The 20,484-nt window shown below is 53.5% G+C and overlaps 1 protein-coding gene across 5 annotated transcripts; it reads right to left on the bottom strand.

Moving 5' to 3' along the window:
- Positions 1-10,509: 10,509 nt before the first annotated feature.
- CHRD (chordin) lies at positions 10,510-20,443 on the bottom strand. Of its 5 annotated transcripts, none has more exons than XM_034957834.4 (23): positions 19,903-20,443; positions 19,574-19,677; positions 19,004-19,133; positions 18,743-18,871; positions 18,552-18,651; positions 18,347-18,434; positions 17,837-17,978; positions 17,592-17,732; positions 17,428-17,510; positions 17,203-17,350; positions 16,946-17,052; positions 16,722-16,841; positions 15,675-15,831; positions 15,129-15,349; positions 14,220-14,333; positions 13,624-13,887; positions 13,441-13,534; positions 13,272-13,328; positions 12,902-13,005; positions 12,346-12,448; positions 11,598-11,752; positions 11,344-11,446; positions 10,510-10,972 (listed from the first exon to the last, which is right to left on the bottom strand). In XM_034957834.4, the coding sequence occupies exons 1-23, from the start codon at positions 20,048-20,050 to the stop codon at positions 10,917-10,919; spliced, it is 2,868 nt and encodes a 955-aa protein (XP_034813725.1). In that variant the 5' UTR covers positions 20,051-20,443; the 3' UTR covers positions 10,510-10,916. The 5 variants fall into 5 exon arrangements, 3 of the variants coding, with proteins under 3 accessions (XP_034813725.1, XP_034813726.1, XP_034813727.1); XM_034957835.4 differs by having other exon boundaries at positions 10,510-10,969; XM_034957836.3 differs by lacking the exon at positions 13,624-13,887 and having other exon boundaries at positions 19,903-20,134.
- Between the last annotated feature and the right edge of the window lie 41 nt (positions 20,444-20,484).

Here is a 20,484-nt window from a genome sequence, read left to right as displayed (position 1 = left end):
AATAGAGCCAAGCAAGGAAAAGAGATATAAAACTATAAACACAAGGCAAACTCAACAAAACACACAGAAAGAAGAAAAACTCCAAAAAAACTCTGTATTCTCCACAAAGAATTTTTCCTAGTTTGTTTTGTTGTTTGATTTTTTTAACCAAAATTTTTTACTTCAAGGAAACATTTTTATAATTAAAAAGCATGATTCACTAAAACTACCATCTGAAATTTTGAAATAAATCATGGCATCATAATGTTCAGGATAAAAAAGACTAGGGAAAACATCAAAGGTAAATGAGGCTCATTCTGAATTGCAGTTCTAATTTTATTAAGTAAGTAAATTTTCTTCAGTTTATACTTTTCTATTTTCTGAAACTTTTCCAGTGGAGAATTGTTACATCTATAATCAGTCAAAAATAAAGTGCTATAATTTTTTATTTTAGCCACGTCAGGAAGTCTCCTCACTCACCTATTTGTGGAGGAGGGGAGGGGAAAAAAAAAACCTTCTTTTGAAGGTCTTCCCTGGTGCCATTTCCAGTGGTACCTCGGCTGCAACCTATGAGAAAAAAAAGTTCCTTCATAATGATGTCAGCCTTGCTTTAAAAAAAAAAAAAGTCTCTAAAACTCATGAAAAACACAGTTGATGTGAATCATATGTCTGAGTGGCAGAGTTCCCACTAAGCTGGGTGAGCACACAGATGCGCAGGACAGAAATTCCTCCCCACACAGTGACTATTCCTCTGCGGAGCTGTTGAAGGTAAACAGCCCCACCGCTGTAAATGTTCCTGCTGGCTGTGAAGTCCCCATGCCCCTACCTCCTTACCCTTCCGTTATCCATCCCTTTCTCTAACCCTCCCTCTTATCAAAAACCAATGCCCGCCCCCACCCACCCCACGCCGTGCCCCAGCACGGTGGCTCATGACTGTAATCCTAGCACTTTGGGAGGCCAAGGCGGGTGGATTCCCTGAGCTCAGGAGTTTGAGACCAGCCTGGGCAAGATGGTGAAACTTCATCTCTACTAAAATAGAGAAAATTTGCCAGGCATGGTGGCAGGTGCCTGTAGACCCAGCTACTCGGGAGGCTGAGGCAGAATTGCTTGAACCCCAGAGGCAGAGGTTGCAGTGAGCCAAGATCACGCCACTGCACTCCAGCGTGGGTGACGGAGTGAGACTCTGTCTCCAAAAATAAAAAAAGCAATGGGGGCCAGGCACGGTGGCTCACGCCTATGATCCCACCACTTTGGGAGGCTAAGGCAGGCGGATTACCTGAGGTCAGGAGTTCGAGACCAGCCTGGCCAACATGGCAAAACCCCGTCTCTACTTAAAAAATACAAAAATTAGCTGGGTGTGGTGGCACACGCCTGTAATCCCAGCTACTCGGGAGGCAGAGGCAGGAGAATTGCTTGAACCCGGGAGGCCGAGGTAGCAGTGAGCCAAGATCGTGCCACCGCACTCCAGCCTAGGTGACAGAGCCAGACTCTGTCTCAAAAAAAAGAAAAAAAAAGCAATGGGATCTGACAATAATCATTCACATTTGTTGACTGATAGATTATACTTAAACAGATGACCTAATATCTTAACCAGTCATTAGCATTTTAAAATTCTCATCTTCCAGTTTGAGACTAAAAAACTTCTACTGAAGGAATTTCAGGCATCAGCCAGCAGGTGCAGTAATGTTTTTGCCAAAGGGATGGGTGGTGGGGTCCTGAAAGTATTATAAATCTGGTTTAGATGTCCTCGGACCTGGGTGTGGGGGGGTGTCAGAAGGAAGGGTGCTGGGCCTCTCCCCAGGTGAGCCCCTACTCCTTTGGAAGGAAAAACAGGCTGGGCTGGTTCCAGCTGCTGGAGCTACTGGGGGAGAATGAGGCATCTTTTGTCCTCCAGTATCTGGAGCCTCCCCTTTCAAGACGGTCCACTGGGTATCTCCCCTCACCACCACCTTTCCTTTGTTCTCCTTTTCCTTTTTTGAGACGGAGTCTTGCTCTGTTGCCCAGGCTGGAATGCAGTGGTGTGATCTCGGCTCACTGCGACCTCTGCCTCCCAGGTTCAAGTGATTCTTCTGCCTCAGCCTCCCTAGTAGCTGGGACTACAGGTGCGTGCCACCATGCCTGGCTAATTTTTGTATTTTTAGTAGAGACAGGGTTTCACCATATTGGCCAGGTTGGTCTTGAACTCCTGACCTCGTGATCCACCCGTCTCGCCCTCCCAAAGTGCTGGGGTTACAGGCGTGAGCCACCGCGCCCAGCTGTTCCCCTTCTTTCACATTCACCCCTTGCCTCAGAGCTTCCAGGAGCTTCTTTGTGTTTTCTGGCCCAGTGCTTCTTTAGGTGGCATTCAGGGAGATTTTCACACTCCAGCCTCCCTTGTCTGCCAACCTGGAAACCAATTTATGCTTCATGTGGCATTTTGGCCTCTCACGTTTCCGACCACAAGATATGTGCTTAAATTGCAACTCTTCTTGAGTGGAGATTTTAGGATAGGGTCCCTTCCTAGTCGTGAGTAGATCCCCCTTCCTTCTTCCCCTTTTCCAGACTGGCAAATGCCTGGGTGGGTTGCATCTTGTAAGCAAACTTGTGCAAGCATAACTGACCCATGAATGGATGCGACCTCATTGTACCAGGTAGTAGCTATTGCTTTAATGCTCACTCTGGTCATATTTCATCTTCACATAGCATATCATTTAAATGTTAGATGAAACACTAAGTCCTTTGAGATTTAAATATAATTGAATCAAGACTTTATCCTCTATTTTTGTAGAGATCCAGTTCTCACCCCAATATCCCAAGGGACTCATTTTCTTAGGGTCCTCTCCTACTGTGATATTTACCAACCTATTGATTTCACATGAATCTCACCATTATGGCAGGTCTCTTCCCTTCATTTCTCCTGACAAGGAGCTTAGTCACGTTCACGAATTTTTAAAAAGTATTATATATCCCCATGGCTTTATTTCCATGTCACCTCACTGGGGCATTCTCTGACTACCCCTTTTAAAATTGCAACCAGAAAAAAACAAAGACAAAAATAAATAAATAAATAAATAAATTATATATATATATATATATATATATTTTTTTTTTGAGATGGAGTCTCACTCTGTCTACTCAAGCTGGAGTTCAGTGGTGTGATCTTGGCTCACTGCAACCTCCACCTCCCAGGTTCAAGCAATTCTCCTGCCTCACCCTCTTAAGTAGCTGGGATTACAGGCGCACACCACCATACCCTGCTAATTTTTGTATTTTTAGTAGAGATGGGGTTTCACCATGTTGGCCAGGCTGGTCTCGAACTCCTGACCTCAAACGATCTGCCCACCTCGGCCTCCCAAAGTGCTGGGATTACAGGCATGAACCACCAAGCCTGACTGAAAAGAGAATTTTAAAAAACAAAAATAAAACAAACAAAATACAAATAAAATAAAATTGCTATCAGATCCTCTCCCTCTGGAATTCCCAGTTCTCCTTCTGCTCTATTTTTTCCATAGCACTATCTTCTTCTGGCACACTATATAACTGACTTGTTTATTATATTTATTGACTGTCTTCCCCCACTAGACTATAAACTCCACATGGGCAGGGCTTTTTGTTGGTTTAATTCACTGCCAAACCCCCAGCACTTAAGACAGTACCTGATAAGCCGGGTGCAGTGGCTAACACTTGTAATCCCAACACTTTGGGAGGCCGAGGCGGTTGGATCACCTGAGGTCGGGAGTTCAAGACCAGCCTGACCAACATGGAGAAACCCCATCTCTACTAAAAATACAAAATTAGCCAGGCATGGTGGCACATTGCCTGCAATCCCAGCTACTTGGGAGGCTGAGGCAGGAGAATCACTTGTACCCGGGAGGCGGAGGTTGTGGTGAGCTGAGATCGCGCCACTGCACCCCAGCCTGGGAAACAAGAGCGAAACTCCGTCTCAAAAAAAAAAAAAAAGTACCTGACAAAAGAAGATGCTCAATAAATATTAGTTGAGTGAATACACTTACATGAAGCTTTGTAGTATGGCGGATTTTGCTAAAAATGTCAGGTGATGGGCCGTCCACAGCCTTGTTACTCGTAATGTGTTCCTGCACCAACAGCAGCAGCATTACCTGGCAGCTTGTCGGCAAGGCAGCATCCCAGGCCTCACCCCAGACCTTCTGATCAGCGTCTGCATTTCAACAAGACTCCCAGATGATTCACAGGTGCATGAATGCTTGAAAAGCACTGGTCTAGGCCATGTGTGCAGTGGTTCACGCCTGAAATCCCAGCATTTTTAGGAGGCTGAGTTGGGAGGATCACTTGACGCTAGGAATTCAAGACTAGCCTGGGCAACATAGTGAGACTCCCCATCTCTATTTCAAAAATAAAAATAATACAAAGAAAAAGAAAAACACTGGTCTGTATCACAACAATGCAAACAACTTAAACTTGGATCTTAGACATCCCCATTCTTAAAAGGTTTTTTTCTTATATGCAAGAAATTGGTAACATTGCACTCCAGCCTGGGCAACAGGAGTGAAACTCTGTCTCAAAAAAAAAAAAAAAAAAAAGAATATGTCTCCACTGCTACCCCTATAGAAGGCAGAAAAGACCACAAAAGTTTCGGGTTTTGAAGGACAAATTCTTGGGGGGTTTTTTTTTCCGTTCTTTTTTTCTCCCTAAAGGACAAGTCCTTTCCTTTTTTTATATTAGTGTTGGGGAGAAAGCCCCTGGCTTCCCTCCCTCTTCCCCACCTTCCCTCAGAGTCGGGGGCTGGTCAGGGACCCAGGCCACCATGTTAAAAGCTGCCGGGCCACCAGGAAGACCAGCAGCACCAACCAGCCTTGCCTGTGATCTCCAGGGTGTTCTTACCATAAGTGTGGAAGGTCACAGCCATGGCCACCTGCTCCAGTCTCACAGGCCTCTTTGCCAGGCAGGCTCATGAGACCCGCCAGCTGCTGGGCCAGCCGGAAGCACATGTACTTGACCGAGTTGTCTTCCCAAGACCTCAACAGCAGACCTTCTGCCCCTGCATGGAGAAGTATCCAGTTCAATGCCTGTCAGGCAGCAACCCTTGCACTGGCATCGGCTGCCTCTATCTGTGCCCCCTGCTTGTCCCACTGCACAAATGAGAGAGTGAGGAGTCTCTGTCCCCACAGTAGGCCTGGCACCTCAGTGGAGCATGACGAACTCCAAAAATGGAGGCTCCAAAAGAGGCTGAGCCAGCCCAGCCAAGGCAGGTGGACAAGAAAAAACTGTGAATGACTCCTCCCAAGAAATGGCTGGGCCCTGGCCAATCTCTGCTGCTCACGTGAGGAGAGGACAACCTCCAGGCCTGCTCAACACCCGTCAGCTGAGAAGCATGGATTCCCCTGGGGGAGCTCTAGCCAGTTTGCAGAAAATTTGCCCGATTCTCTAAGCTAGGGAAGATTTTTTTCAAACTTTTTGTTTGTGTACCTCCCTGGCCATTTTCAATGCGAAAGATCAGATTTCCCTTAAACGCACTCCATAGCTTTCCTTATTTCTGCAGAAAGAAGTGCACTCCTGCTCCTGAAGCTGTCGCACAAATACCCTATGCTGGGACATCACAGCCACTTCACAGGTGAGGATCAAGGCGCTGCAGAAGGCACTGTAGGGGTAGAACCTGGCGTGGGAGTGGGAGCGGGGCCAAAGCTGGGTAATGAAGTTTTCACTGAGTAACACTTAGAAAAATACTGAGTGAATTTTTTTTTTTTTTTTTTTTTTTTTGAGATGGAGTCTCGCTCTGTCCCCAAGGCTGCAATGGCGCGATCTCGGCTCACTGCAACTTCTGCCTCCAGTGTTCAAATGATTCTCCTATCCCAGCCTCCTAAGTAGCTGGGATTACAGGTGCAAACCACCACACCCGGGTAATTTTTGTATTTTTAGTAGAGATGGGGTTTCACCATGATGGCCAGGCTGGTGTCGAACTCCTGACCTCAGGTGATCCACCTGCCTCAGCCCTGCAAAGTGCTAGTATTACAGGCGTGAGCCACCGCACCCAGCCATCAGTAATTTTGTTTTAAGAGTGGTTGGCTACCCAGGAGTTGGAATAACAGGTGGATTTTTCTTTCCTTCTCACATATTTGTATATTACCATAATTGTTAACAATGATTTACTTTTATGAAGAGCAAAAATAATTCTGGCAGCTCCCTTTGTACATGAAAACGTATCAAAGCCAAACAATGTTGTAAGCTCCATTCTCAGAGCAGCACAGTCATTCCACAATCTCTAATAAGTCCTCCCCTTTTGTCATCCCTAACAATGTATTTCCAGCATTCCATAATACCCTCTATGTAGGCATTCCATACACACAGGCTTTTTTCATCACACATCATATATGACTACCTAATATTTGACAAGTGAAACTGTGTCTCTTTCAGCATGCCCAGAGAAATCTTTCTCTGCCTTAATTTTATTACATGATGAGACCTCTCCTTTCTGCCATTTTTGTTGTGTCAGAAGTATTGCCAAAAAAAGGGGTTCTCATCCAGACCGCAAGAGAGGCTTATTGGATCTTGCACACAAAGGAATTCAAGGCAAGTCGCAGAGTGCGGTGAGAAGAGATGGTTTATTGAAAGCTACTGTTTCAGCGTAGAGTGTCTTCAGAAAGCAAGACGAGGAACGCCTCTTCTAAGGTGTTTTTTGTTTTGTTTTGTTTTTGTTTTTTTGATGAAGTTTCGCTCTCGTCGCCCAGGCTGGAGGGCAATGGCCGCAGTCTCGGCTCACTGCAACCTCCGCCTCTCGAGTTCAAGCAATTCTCCTGCCTCAGCCTCCCAAGTAGCTGGGATTACAGGCGTGTGCCACCATGTCGGGCTAATTTTTGTATTTTTAGTAGAGACGGGGTTTCGCCATGTCGGCCAGGCTGGTCTCAAACTACTGACCTCAAGTGATCCACCTGCCTCGGCCTCCCAAAGTGCTGGGATTACAGGCTTGAGCCACCACACCTGGCCTAAGGTTTTTTTATATAGGTTTCTTATCCATGTAAAAGCTAAGTTATGTCTACATGTGGGGGACTGACAGCATGACATTTATTATGTTGCTGATTTAAAGAAAACTATCCTTGGCATTTTAGTGCATAAGTACATCAAATCTTGACTATAACCATCATAAAAGCATACATTGTTATGTGATATGGGGACATCAGGACATTCTGCTGTCATAGGAGTTTGTCTTTGCAGGCATTGTGAAGCTGCTTCCTGAACTGTAGACATCTTATGACCATGGGTCATGACTGGCAAGGAACGTACCTGCTAGTTTTGTTGTTTTGTTTGTTTCTTTGTTTGCTTGTTTGTTTTGAGACAGAGTCTTGCTCTTGTTGCCCAGGCTTGAGTGCAATGGCGCGATCTCAGCTCACTGCAACCTCCGCCTCCTGGGTTCAAGCGATTCTCCTGCCTCAGCCTCCCAAGTAGCTGGGATTATAGGCGCCTGCCACCACGCCTGGCTAATTTTTTGTATTTTTAGTAGAGACGGGGTTTCACCATGTTGGCCAGGCTCCAGGCTGGTCTAGAACTCCTCACCTCAGGTGATCCATCTGTCTCCGCCTCCCAAAGTGCTGGGATTACAGGCGTGAGCCACCATGCCCCGCCTACCTGCTAGTTTTAAGATGGAGCTGACTTTATTTTTTTATTTTTATTTTTTTTGAGATAGAGTTTTGCTCTTGTTGCCCAGGCTGGAGTGCAATGGAGCGATCTCGGCTCACTGCAACCTCTGCCTCCCAGGTTCCAGCGATTCTCCTGCCTCAGCCTCCCGAGTAGCTGGGATTACAGGCACCCGCCACCACACCTGGCTGATTTTTTTATTTTTAGTAGAGACGGGGTTTCATCATGTTGGCAGGCTGGTCTTGAACTCCTGACCTCAGGTGATCTGCCTGCCTCGGCCCTCCCACTCCCAGGAGGTCCCTGGAACCCCCATCTGTCCCTCTGCCCTGTGGCAATTTCACATATCCATGGCCAAGATTTGAAAACTATTGTTCTTAAGTCACTGCACAGACCCTGCTCTGGTGACATGGACAAAAGTGAACTGACAGCTGCCAGCAGTACCACCATGCCATAGCTCCAAACTGTTCGCTGTTCATCACCTACCTTAGCACAATCTGGATTTGGTATATTAAAAGTGGGCAGAGTATCACTAGGGAATGCCTAAGAGGTAGTCGCACAAGGAGAACTTGGCAAGTAGATTACTGCACATGTAGGAGTTTTCTCTTCAAAAAATGTTGTATCAAAGCCACCCCATTTCTTCAGCCAAGCAGGTATGTATTCCCTTCTGTCTGTTTTGCTGGAGAAGCTCAGTGGTCGAGTCAAACCCTCTGCAATGTAAAAGGCCTGACTGACCCCAGGGTGAGAGATCAAATTTTAAATACTACAGGTAACTGTTTTGAGACACAGAAATACTACACCCAGGAAAATGGTCCTCTGCTTGGATTTTGCTGCATTTTTGCAGGGTTTTTGGTTTGGTTTGGTTTGGTTTTTTGGAAAGGGAAAGGGCTCTCTGACCAATGTGCAGTTGCCTGAAGGGGAATGGATGGGGCATTGAATGGATGGGCATTGAATGGGCATTGAATGGATGGGAAAAATGAATGATGTTATTGAGGTCTCTGAACATCAGGGCTTCCAACAAGTCTGAAATGAAGTTCCTCACACACTGGACAGGGCTGGCCCTTCTGTTTCACCATACCACTTCCCTGGGGCTCAGGCAGGGCCTGGAGACTGGCCAGCTTTGGTTGGAACACAGGCTAGGATGGGAACGGTGTTTCAAGGGTTTTTGCCTAAAGAGGACAGGGCTCTGCCTGGACCCATCACCTGCTCATTGGTTCACTCAGCTGACGTGCACTGAGGCCTGCTCTGAATCCCTCCTGGTGCCTGTGGTTCCAGCTCTGTGGAGCCCACTGAGCCATCCTAGAGTGACTCACCTGCCTTTATCCTTCCCCTAGTCTTGTGAGCATCAGTAACAAACTCGGGTTAAATCCAAGGATCAAAATTTCCCTTTCCAACCCTTCTTCCCACCAAAGTTCCACACCAAGGAGGACAACACTGTCAGCACACCATTTCTGGGCCAAATCTCCATCATACCACAACTGGTGCCTCACTCCCACACTTAAACCCCGTGCTGAATACTGCTGCTTTTTCATCCCTATCTGGCCCTCACGATCCTCCTATTAACAGCCAGGGCTCTGGCCCAAGTGGTTATCCCCATCCTCATCATCCCTGAATCCTCAGTCCAGCCCCTCCTCTCCCCTAAGCATTCAGCAGGATATCAGTTGCCAAACGCAAGTGAAGCCCATGGCCACTTTCCTCCCTGCGATTCTCCCTGCCTTCATTCCAAACCAGCCCCACAAATCCCACCTCGGGGAGAGTGCCTTTTGCAGCAAATACATGCCAGGCCCTGAGCTTGTGTAATGCACGTGTTCTGATTGAATCCTGTGAGGGGGATATCATGTGTTTTATAAAAGGGAAACGGGGGTTTGTGAAAGTTAAATAACTCAGCTAGTTAACAGCAGAACTGGAACTCGATGCTTCAATGGGCTAAGACAATAACTTCTTAACCACATACAGCATGCCTAACACTCCATAAGCAAGCTATGATTTCCCTTTCCCCTGCCCTACCAGACCATAAAATCCCAGATTCATTTGACTCCACATTGTTTATATGAAAGATGGATCTGCAGCTACATACATTTGTTAGATTTCTGTTCTGATACCCTCATTTCCTAGAGCTTGTCAAAATGCCTGGGTCTTGATGGTAGGAATGAGGGAGGGGAGAGAGAAGAGGGTAACAGGGCAGGAGGGTCTTGTCTTATTCTCTACATGATTTTGTCTCAAGGTAAGCACAGCCAAAAGCTGGACCAGAGCTGACTCCAATCCACTCTGACCCCAGTTTGCCCCAGAACTGGTCCAGAACACGAGTTTCCAGGAAAAAAACAGGAAAGTGTTTGCCTCACTTTAGACAAAGAAGGTAGAGGCTGGGCTGGGTGTGGTGGCTCATGCCTGTAATCCCAACACTTTGGAAGGCCAAGGCAGGAGGATCACTTGAGGCCAGGAGTTCAAGACCAGCCTGGGCAACATAGCAAGACCCCATTGCTGTGAACGAAGGAGAAGGGAAGGGAAGGGAGAGGGAAGGGAGAGTGAAGGGAAGGGAAAGGGAAGGGAAGGGGAGGGGAGGGGAGGGGAGGGGAGGGGAGGGAAAGAAAGGGAAGGGAAGGGAAGGAGGGAGAGAGGGGCTGGTGACACCTTTGATTCTCTCTCTGGAGCAACTTCAAACATGAAGTCAGCAAACAGGCCAGCGATGTGGGAAACTAAACTTAAGTCAAAATCCTGCTTCTACTTCCCTAAATTCTTGAGTCTCTAGACCATCTCAAGAACCATCCCCAGCCCCTCTGCGGAACCCAGGCATGCCAGCCAACTGCCACGCTATCCTCTGCCTCTCCAGGTCTCTTTCAGCTCCCCAAGTGTCAGAGCTCCTCTCTCTCACCTCCCACTCTCTGCCCCTTCTCCACCAGGCCCCACTCAGGTTCCTGGCCACAAAGAGCCAACCTCATGCCCAAAGACTGAAAAAGAAATGTTTTAATAAATACAAAACTCTCCAATAATGACTCTGCTCAGCTCAGGGGCAGCAGGAGTGGAGTGTCGGGGGCCCTTGGTGCTGAGTGAAGATAAATTAAAAATCCCAACAAGCCAGTGACATTATGTACAGGAGGAAAGGGGTGGGGCTTCCAGGACAGAGGCCGAGGGTGGCAGGGCAGGACTTGGAGTGGCTGTGACCTCGGTCTGGCCCAGCTGCCTCTCCCCCTTGTGGAGCTGTGGTTCCCAGAGGTAGTGGGGGTGGGAGTAGAGGCAGGACAGAGGAGCAAAGGCACTGGGCTTCCCACAGGAGAATGCAAGAAGGTCCTCGATGCCACCCCTTCCCCAGCTCAGGCCCCATCCTCTTGGTCATGTGGCCCTCTGGCTGCTCCCTAAGAGCCTTCGGCTTCTTTCTCCAGCTCTGGATCAGTTCTGGTCTCTGGGGCTGCTGGAGACAGAAGGGAGGGAATGTTGGAGGAGGGGAGAGGGAGTGGAGAGGCACAGAGAGGCATGGAGGGCGGGGCAAAGCATCCCTGCCTTGGTCCCAGAAAGGCCAGTATTTTCTAAACAGGTCAGTGCACACAGCTGGGTGACCTTCATCTCGTTGCTTAATTTCTCTGAGCTTCAGCAATCTCATTTGTAAAGAAAAGGTCATAAATAACAATTCCACCAGGTTGCTGTGAGGGTGGATTGGAATGGCACTTGTGAGGCAGGCTGCACTGTTCCTGCACACAGTGAATGCTCCCTTCCCTGATCAGGAGTCCCACAGGCAGGTGAGCCCTCCACTCACAGCTGCTGACCCTGGACTCCCTCACTTACGCCGCTGGTGGGCCGTGCAGCGGGAACAGCATCGACTCTCCTTCCCCGAGCCGCAGGACAGTGGCAGTGAACAGTCATCCCGCTCACAGTGAGGCACCCCTGCCTGGTACAAGACAGAGCAGACACTGAGTGTCCCCCAGAGGCACTGGGACACAGTGACCTTCAGCTTCTTCAGGGACCTCCCTGGGAAGGTCTCCCTACTCCAGACCAGGCCCCCAGTACCCACCTCACACAAGCCTCTGCTCCCCACTTACCCCACATCGGCAGGTGATACAGCTCATCTCTCCAAAAGGGGGCACTGAGGGGTGCCAGCTCTGACTCTCTGGGAACCACTGCCCAGCAAAACGGCAGCCCCGGGGCCCATCAGCCTGCATGGGGTCCCCCAGCTGGGGGTGGGCCCCCGACCCCACTGTTGAGAGGGAAAGAGAAAGGATCAGCCCAGGAGGACCAACAAGGTTTTATGAGTATTCTCTTTGAATACCCAGCACGTTGCAGTTTCTGGCACTTAGTAGGTGATAAATTTGGATGGGTGGGTGGGCAGATGAATGGATGGATGAAGGGACGGATGGATGGATGGAAGGATGGATGGATGGATGGATGGATGGATGGATGGATGGATGGATGCATCAATGGGTGGATGGGTGGATGGATGGAGGGATGGATGGATGCATGGATGGATGCATCAAGGGGTGGGTGGATGGATGCATCAATGGGTGGATGGTTGTATGGGTGGATAGATAGATGAATGGATGGATGGATGGATGCATCAATGGGTGGATGGATGGATGGATGGATGGATGGACAGATGGAGCAGGAACAAGAACCCATCATACCGTACTAGTATATCACATTCTTTCCACTGCATTTAGAGTCCTGGCTCCAGGCTAGGCACAGAGCAGTGCTCAGTATAATGCTCAATTAACTGAGCACCCTTCCCCTCACCCAGGACAAAGCCTGCCTCAACCCAAAGGTGAGGCCTCAGTGCTCAGCCACCTCTCTCACCTGGACACTGTTTGCAGCAGTCGGTGGGGTTGACACGCACAGGCTGGGCACAGGCCAGCCGGGGACACTGCACCTTCTCACAGTGCACCTCTCCAGTGCCCCCCTGTAGGGATCCATTGAGCAAGGAGTGTCAGGCAGGGGGCACATAAGCCTCCTGCCCACTCCCTCTCCTATTCCACACCTCAAATGCAGTCTCTCTGTGGCCTTTTACTCAGAGGCCCGGACTGGCTTTATAGACCTAAACTCAGCTCCTCATCGGAACCCTGCAAGGTAGGTGCCATCATATCTGCTTACAGGAGAGGAAAGTGAGGCTCAGGGACAGAAGGTGCCTAGGGTCACTGGCACTAGTTAGCTGGCAGAGCCAGAATCCACACCCAGGTCAGCCCTGTTCATTTTCCCACAGGAAGCCGACTCTCAGAGCGCAAGGGCCTTTTCTCATATCGTTTTGATTCTTGAGCCCTCCTCACCAAGGACGGGCCTTCCTCACCTGGCAGCCCCTCCCCATCTCTGCAGACCCCGCTGGGTTATGGCACCAGAGAAGATTGGGTGGCCATACCTTGCAGGTGCAGACAGCACACTTAATTAAGCCAAAGGGAGGCACAACGGGGTGCCACCGCGTACCCGCTGCCCGCCAGCTCCGGTCACCATCAAAATAGCAGCCTGGTGGGGAACAGGGCCCAGCGGCCATTAGTATGAGCTCATCAGCTGGGCCCACAACCAAGGCTTGAGCCTCAGGCCACCCCCACACGAGCCTAAGCCAAGGGCCCACCTGGGGGCCAGTAACACTAATGAGTCCTGTCAGGCATCGCTTGGAATCTGTGCCCCTCAGGCCACCCCCTATATACTCTCCCCTTCTTGTCCCCCTCCTGGTTCAACCTAATGGCTCCTCTGGGGCCTCCCACCCTGCACGCACCCTTCCAGCTCACCCTCTCCTGGGTCCCGGCTCCTTGGCAGCCCTGGCAAGTCTCTGACATCTTGTTTCTCTGTGGAGCCAAAGAAATGGTGAAAGCAGAGAGTGACCACCTTCATTCCCTCCCCAAAGGACCTGTCCGCACTGGGCCAACTCCTCCCTCCACTCCCCTGCGGGGAACTCACCAGGGCAAACAGGGCAGCACTGGTCGGGAGCCTGCACCGGGTGTGGGCAGCTGGGCGGTGGGCACACCACCGGGTCACAGATCACCGTTCGTCTCTGCAGAGAGGAGCAGAGGCATTGACGGGAGTGTCCAGGCCCCTTGCTCCAGATCCCAGGACCCAGTGTGCCCTTCCAAGACCTCCTACCTGGCAGGTGCAGAGTGAGCAGAGCGGGTCGTAGTTGGGTGCCCAGCGAGCCCCGTGGGGGCGCTGCTGCCCCTCGAAGAAGCATGTGTTGGGGTCTCGGGGCCGCCCAGGACCACCAGGTTTGGCGGGCGCTAGGGCCGGGAGACCACGCACCACAGGCGGTGCAGCAGCGGCTGTATCCGGAGCCCCCAGCGCCCGCACCCCCTCGGCCCCGGCCGCCTCCAGGCGCAGTCCGCCAACCTCACATTGGTTGGCTATGTGCACCTGGGAGGAGAGGCCAATTGAGGCAGCGCTGGGGCTCCCCCTCACGTCTTTACCAGCAGCAGCTGGCCAGCCAGCAGGAGACACCTCGGCCCCCTGAGCGCTGCAGTGGCCCAGGAGGATGCCATTCGCTCCACAATCATCTCAGCTGCCAGGGATAGGGTGCCGGGCTGCCAGCCTCCTCATGTAGCTCATCCTCCCCACCAGCCGGGGGGGCGCTATGATACGACCACCCCCAGGACTCAGAGGCAGCAAGTGACTAGTGCAATGGCACACAGTGCCCCTCCAACTCTGCACCCTCCCCACTGCCCCCACTGCCCACACTCGCCACCTACCTGCCCTCGGAGCTCCCCTCTGGGGCTACCCTTGGTGGTGATCAGCAGGGAGGCCATGCCTTTTGCCAGGTGCCGCAGCAGCTCCGGCTCCAGGTCCTTCACCACACCCTGGGCCTGCACATAGACAGGACAATGGATAGGAATAAGGCACTTTAGGGCTGAGCCTACTGTCCCCAGTTCACAGATGAAGAAACTGAGAGCCAGGGAGGTTAAATAAAGTCTTCATGGTAGCAAAGCCCATTGGCAATAGTGTGGAGCTTGGAAGCCAGGTCTCTCTGACTCCAAGTCCATGAGAACTCACCCCACTTGAAGGGCTTAGTCCATCCCACCTACCCCCCTGAGGTCCAGGATATTACATACTATCCAAGACACCCCACCAAAAAAAGACTTAGAAAGGAGAATGAATAATAAAAAGCCAGTCAGAGTCATGCCCAGGTCTGTCTGACTCCCAAGCCCATGCCAGCTCTTTTTTTTTTTTTTTTAGACGGATTTTTGCTCTTTCTGCCCAGGCTGGAGTGCAATGGCGCCATCTCGGCTCACTGCAACCTCCACCTCCCAGGTTCAAGCGATTCTCCTGCCTCAGCCTCTGGAGTAGCTGGGATTATAGGCATGTGCCACCACACCCAGCTAATTTTGTATTTTTAGTAGAGATGGGGTTTCTCCATGTTGGTCAGGCTAGTCTCGAGCTTCCTACCTCAGGTGATCCACCCACCTGGCCTCCCAAAGTGCTGGGATTACAGGCGTGAGCCACTGCACCCGGCCTACAAATCACTGTTTAATTTATTTTATTTATGCCAGCTCTTCTATACCAGGCTGCCTGCTCTCTGCTTTCCCCACCACAGGCCCACACAGCCCTTCAAGCTAAAAAACAGAAATGTTCCAAGCTGCCGCCTACCATCACATCCTTACCTCTGAGCCATAGAATCCCTTCAGCAGCCGCCGAGGCCCTGGCGTTCCAGGAGGCCCAAGGAGGTGGGCAGTGACAGTGCCTTGTTCTGAGCCACCAAGCCCAGCCAGCAGCACTTCATAGTGCAGGTGACAGTGGGTATCCAAGGAAAGCCAGGCGTGCCCTGCTGCTTGGCTCTTCACAGGGGGTAGCACCAGGGCTCCTGCTAGGGGCACGGGCAGCGCTGGGTCCAGACAGAGGAGAGATGACAGGTGAGAAGGTGGCCTAGGGCAAGCCCTCAAACCCAGCATTCCCTAGCTCCCCAGCACACATTCCACGAGCTGGAAGACACTGTCCATAGGTCCAGGGCCTGGAGAGCAGCAAGTTTTAGACCCTTGAACCTCAGCAACAGGAAGAGTCTGCCAGCAGGGCCACCCTATATGTCCCCACCTTCAGATGGCAACCGGAGCTTAGGCACAAAGAAAGACACACCAGGCTCCGGCTGTCTGCCACCATCCCTCAAATGTTCTAGGAAACCAAAGGGCAGACAGACCCCTAAGGACACTCACTGTCATGGTGGGCACTATGCCCACAGTAGGGCAGGGCAGCCACGTGCCCCCGAAGCTCTCCGTCTGGGAAGTCCTTGGTGCCCACGTTCAGGAAGAGCTCATTCTGCAGCAGCATATGAGCCCCTCGGGCACCCAGCCCAGGGCAGATACCCACGGCCTGGGGGCAGGGGAGGATAGGCCTTCTCAGCTCTCACACAAGTCCAAGGTTCTGAAGTCTTGGACCATTTTGTGCCCCCACTCCACCCACACACACTTCCACACACCAGAAACACAGGATAAGGACCTGCCAGGCCCAGTTTCAAGGCCCTCCCCTGCTGCTTCCTAGCTATGTAACAACCTTCAAGAGTAAATTAACTTCTCCAAGTCTTCACTTCCTCATCTCTAAAATGGATACTGTGAAAGCCAAAAACTATGTAAGGCCACCAATGCAGCACCTAGCACATGGAAAGGCCCTATAAGTAGCAACCATTGCCATTACATTTACTAATATGCGGCCTGTGGCACTGTTCTCCAGGTCCAATGCTCCCATTTGACTGTGAGCTTGCTAAGCACAGGGGCCACATCTGATTTGCTTTGTACTCTAGTCCCTAGTCTGGGGCTCACTAAAAATGTCAAATCATGCCGGGCATGGTGGCTCTCGCCTGTAATCCCAGCACTTTGGGAGGCCGAAGTGGGCGGACCATGAGGTCAAGAGATCAAGACCATCCTGGCCAACACGGTGAAACCCCGTCTCTACTAAAAATACAGAAATTAGCTGGGTGTGGTGGTGCATGCCTGTGGTCCCAGCTACTTGGGAGGCTGAGGCAGGAGAATCGCTTGAACCCAGGAGGCAGAGGTTGCAGTGAGCCAAGATCACACCACTGCACTCCAGCCTGGTGACAGAGCAAGACTCCATCTCAAAAAAAAAAAAAAAAGTCAAATGAATAAATGAATGAGTGGGAGAACCCATGAGTGAGTGGATGATAATGAACATCCCTGCTCATCCAACCTGGCTTCCCACAGCCCATGCATTGGGCCCTGGGGTCCAGCTCCACCTGGAGCCCTCACCGTGTGTCCTCCTGGCTGGAGTCCAGCCATGTGGCACAGGACAGTGCGCTGATCCCTCCGCTGAGGCTTGGTCTCCAGTGTCATGGCCACCACCTCACTGCTTGTCCCTACCACTTGCACCTGATGGGCAGGGATGGAGGAGGGCAAAGTGGAGAGGCAGTAAAGGCCTGGGGCCTGCTGCCCACGCCACCCCTCCCCCACCTTCTGCAGCCCCTGGCTCTTACCTGATAGATCAGGGAGCCATTTCCTAGCAGCGTGAGGCTGGCTGAGCCGGCAGCACCCGTCTGGACTGGGATCAGGGCATCAGCCCCACAAAGGACACTTTGCAGGACTACAGAGGGGCAAGACAGGTGAGGCTAGGTTTACCTCATGGCCGCTTACACCCCCAGTCCACAGGATCTCTCCCACACCCACCCTGGCACTTGTCTGTGTCTCTCAGTTGTGCATGCCCGGCGCACCAGGCCCCCCCACCCCGCCTCACCATCGCAGCTCTTCCTGGCAGCAATGTGTCCACTGATGCGCAGCCCTGGCCTGCCTGCCAACTCCAGGGCCATCTGCAGCTCCCCCAGCACCAGCCAGTCCATCTCCTGGACTGTCAGGTTGGGCAGCACCTCAGCAAAGCCTGGTTCCTGGGGACAGAGCAGGGTGTGATGGGCAATAGCAAGAGGCCAAGACAGGTGGCAGCAAGAGCCAGATCCCCACTCACCTGGGCTGAGACATTGGCCTGAAGTTCTCGCAGTAGCTGCCCCTGGTGTAGAATCTGGAGCCTCAAGGGAACCTGGGTTAGTCCTGCAAGGCCGCACATGTGGGCCTTTCTGAGACAGGTGCTCTCCCTAACCTTCTCACATGTTTTGCCCCCATCCCACTTACCCCCACTCCTGGGTTCCAGCAGCCCTCGGAAGAGCAGCAAAAAATGCAAGGAGTCCTCTGTGTCACTGAGAGTGAGCAGGGTGATGCCCCCTACGCCCTGCTGTGGGGGGCCTTCTAGAGTCAGGATGGCACTGAAGGTCTCTGGGGAAGGGACAATGATGAGAGCCCATCAGAAACCCCCCCTCCCCTTTCCTGGGTGATAGAGAAGACTCAGAACTTCACGCCCGGGGCTCTTTGCTCCCTACCTGCAGCCAGGGCCCGGTGCCGGATGAGAGGCCCCCAGACCTCCCCTGAAGGGTGAGTGAGTGTCACAAGTGCCACATGCAGCTGTTCTGCCCTAAGGAGCCGCAGAGACAACCGAGGCACTGCCCGCCACACCCCACAGACCTGGAGCAGAGAGACAAGAAGGCCCTACGCTCAAACACTGTGCAGGCTAGGCCAATTAGGATGCCCAGGCAGGGCTTATGAAAAAGGAACATGGAAAGGAACCTCCAGGGTGCCCTAGGAAGCTTAAGAAAGAACACTGGAGCCAGATGCTTGGGTTCCAATCCTGGCTGCACCACTTACTAGCTGTGTGACCTTGAACAAATCACATTATCCTACTGAGCCTCAGTTCCCCCTTCTGTAAAATGGGCATCATAATGTCAGTGCCTTCCTCCCACTGGGCTGTGGTGAGGACCACGGGAGGCAATGCAGAGCATGCTCTCAGCACAGTGCCCAGACTGGACAAGTGCTCATAAATGGCATCATCTCACCAGGCCATCTTGGGTGGGGGCTGCAGGGTGCTCAAACAGGACACTGCCATTGGAGTCTGAGAAGCGGACCCTGGTAGGGCGGTCCAGCCTGGGAATGAGAGGTCGGGTGAGGCCGGACTGAGCCAAAAGCAGCCCCTCCCAGCTCTCCCAGTTTCCCTCCCGGGCCCCGGCAGCTGACCCCTCCTTGCTCCTTCCCCTTTCTCACCGCCTGTAGGAGATAGAGAAGCGGAGGCTAGAGCGCAGCAGCGAGACTCGGGCTCGTGCCACCGCCTGCGACCTCGGCCCTGTCAGCAGCGCCACGAAGTCTGGGACGGGAGGAAGATGGCCTGAGCACTGTCAAATGCCGCTTTGGTGGCCCAGCCTCAACCACAACCCCGCTGTTCGCCAGCCCCCTACCCGTGTGGCCGTCACCACGGGCCCGCTCCTCAGCGCCTGGCTCCCCGCGGTCGCTATAACTGCGATGCTCCGGGTCCCGCGGATACTCGAAGGACAGGCCGCTCGGCTGCCGCTCCGAACTGCTGCGCTCTGCGGGCGGGGCGGGTAAGAACACGGGCTTCAGCTGGCCATGGGAAGGGCCAGTCCGACGCCCCATCCAAGTGGCCCGGGACCTAGTATCGTGGCCCTGCCTCCCTCCCCGCAGGGCGGAGCAAGACTTACCCTGGGGGCAGGTCTGGCAGCAGTGTCCCGGCAGCTGGCGCGGCTGCCCACAGGCCGGGGTTGGGCACTCTGGTTTGATGTTCTTGCAGCTGACCCTGCCAGGGCCCCTGGTACGGCGACCCCACTGAGGCTGCTCCCGGAAAAGGCGGGAAACCCAAGTGAGTGCAAGATGCCAACTGATGAGACCCCCCCCAGGCAAGGATGTCCCGCAGAGTCAGCCAGCTCTGCCACTTACAAGCTGCGTGACCCTAGACAAGCTACTTCATCTCTCTGGGCCTCAAGGTCCCTGTCTGGAAAATGGGGATAATAATACTCTCTATCTAGCAAGGCTGCCATGAGAGTTAGATGAGCAGGGAACGAAACGGAGTTGACACAGAGCCTCACACAGAGTGGGCGATCAGTAACAGCACCTAAGAATTGAAGGGGCTGATTCCCCTTCCTCCACCAGAAAAATATCCCCAACATCTGCCGACTGGGCTCCTTCTCAGCAGCTCCGAATCCACTCCGACGCCGGCGCGACCCGGCGCTCCCCACCCGCCAGGGCCCGGGCCGGCCGCGGGGTGCACTCACCGCCTCACAGGCGCACAGCACGCAGCGCATCACCCCGAAGGGCTCCCCTAGGTCCGGGTGCCACGTCTCGTCCAAGGCATAGACCTTCCCGCCGAAGGAGCAGCCTGCGGGGACGGGCTTGGCTGGAGGCCGCTGCCCAGCTCCCGCCGTGTGCCGCCCCGGGGGCTGCCCGCGGGTCCCGGGTCCCAGGCACCGCGCCCTTCTGCCCCCGCCCACCCTCCGGGCCGCCTGCCGCGCCGAGCCACCTGCGCCCCGCGCCCCCTCCGGGCTGGCGCTGACTCGCCCCGAGCCCGACTCCCCGCCCGCGCCTCCCCCGGGCGCCCACCTACCTGCCGCTCCCCGAACGGGCAGCGGCTCCTTCTCAGAACGGATGGGCAGCACGGGGGGCTCGGGGCCGGCGCCGCGGGCCGGCCGGGAGCCGAGCAGCAGCAGCCCGAGGAGCAGCAGCGGGGCCGGCGGGGCCGGGAGGCTCGGCATGACGCGAACGGGACAGCTGGGGAGGCGGGAGGGAGGAGGGCGCGGGAGCGGGCGGAGGGAGGGAGGCGGGAGTGCGGAGGGCGGAGGGCCGGGCCGGGGGCGGTGCGGCGGGAGGGGGCCGGGGCCGGGGCCGGGGCCGGGGCAGTGCCGCGAGGGGCTCGTCGGGCGGCCGCAGAGTCGGCGCCGGGCCGGGCGGGGCGGGAGGAGCGGCCGGGAGGAGCGCGGGCGGGCGGGCGCTGACCCGGGCCGTACGCGGCTCTACTGCCCCGGGCGCCGGCTCCGGCCCGTTTTATGCCCCGCGCCCGACGCCCCGGCCGGGGGCCTCCTCCTCAGCAAACGGGGCGGCGGCGGCAGCTCGGCGAGGGGCCGGGCTGAGCCCGGGGGGTCCGACCCAGCAGCAGCGGCCCGGATCGCGGGTGGGGGAGGGGAGGGAG

Source organism: Pan paniscus, chromosome 2, assembly GCF_029289425.2.
Source record: "Pan paniscus chromosome 2, NHGRI_mPanPan1-v2.0_pri, whole genome shotgun sequence".
NCBI classification, from domain to species: Eukaryota; Metazoa; Chordata; class Mammalia; order Primates; family Hominidae; genus Pan; species Pan paniscus.
This window is presented reverse-complemented; position numbering and strand designations above follow the sequence as displayed.

Coding starts and splice junctions, on each gene's coding strand:
- CHRD (XM_034957834.4), bottom strand. CDS start 20,050: ATGCCGAGCCTCCCGGCCCCGCCGGCCCCGCTGCTGCTCCTCGGGCTG. Junction 18,652..18,742: donor CCGTGGTGACGGCCACACGG/GTAGGGGGCTGG, acceptor CTCCCGTCCCAG/ACTTCGTGGCGCTGCTGACA. Junction 10,973..11,343: donor CTGCACGGCCCACCAGCGGC/GTAAGTGAGGGA, acceptor TTCTGTCTCCAG/CAGCCCCAGAGACCAGAACT.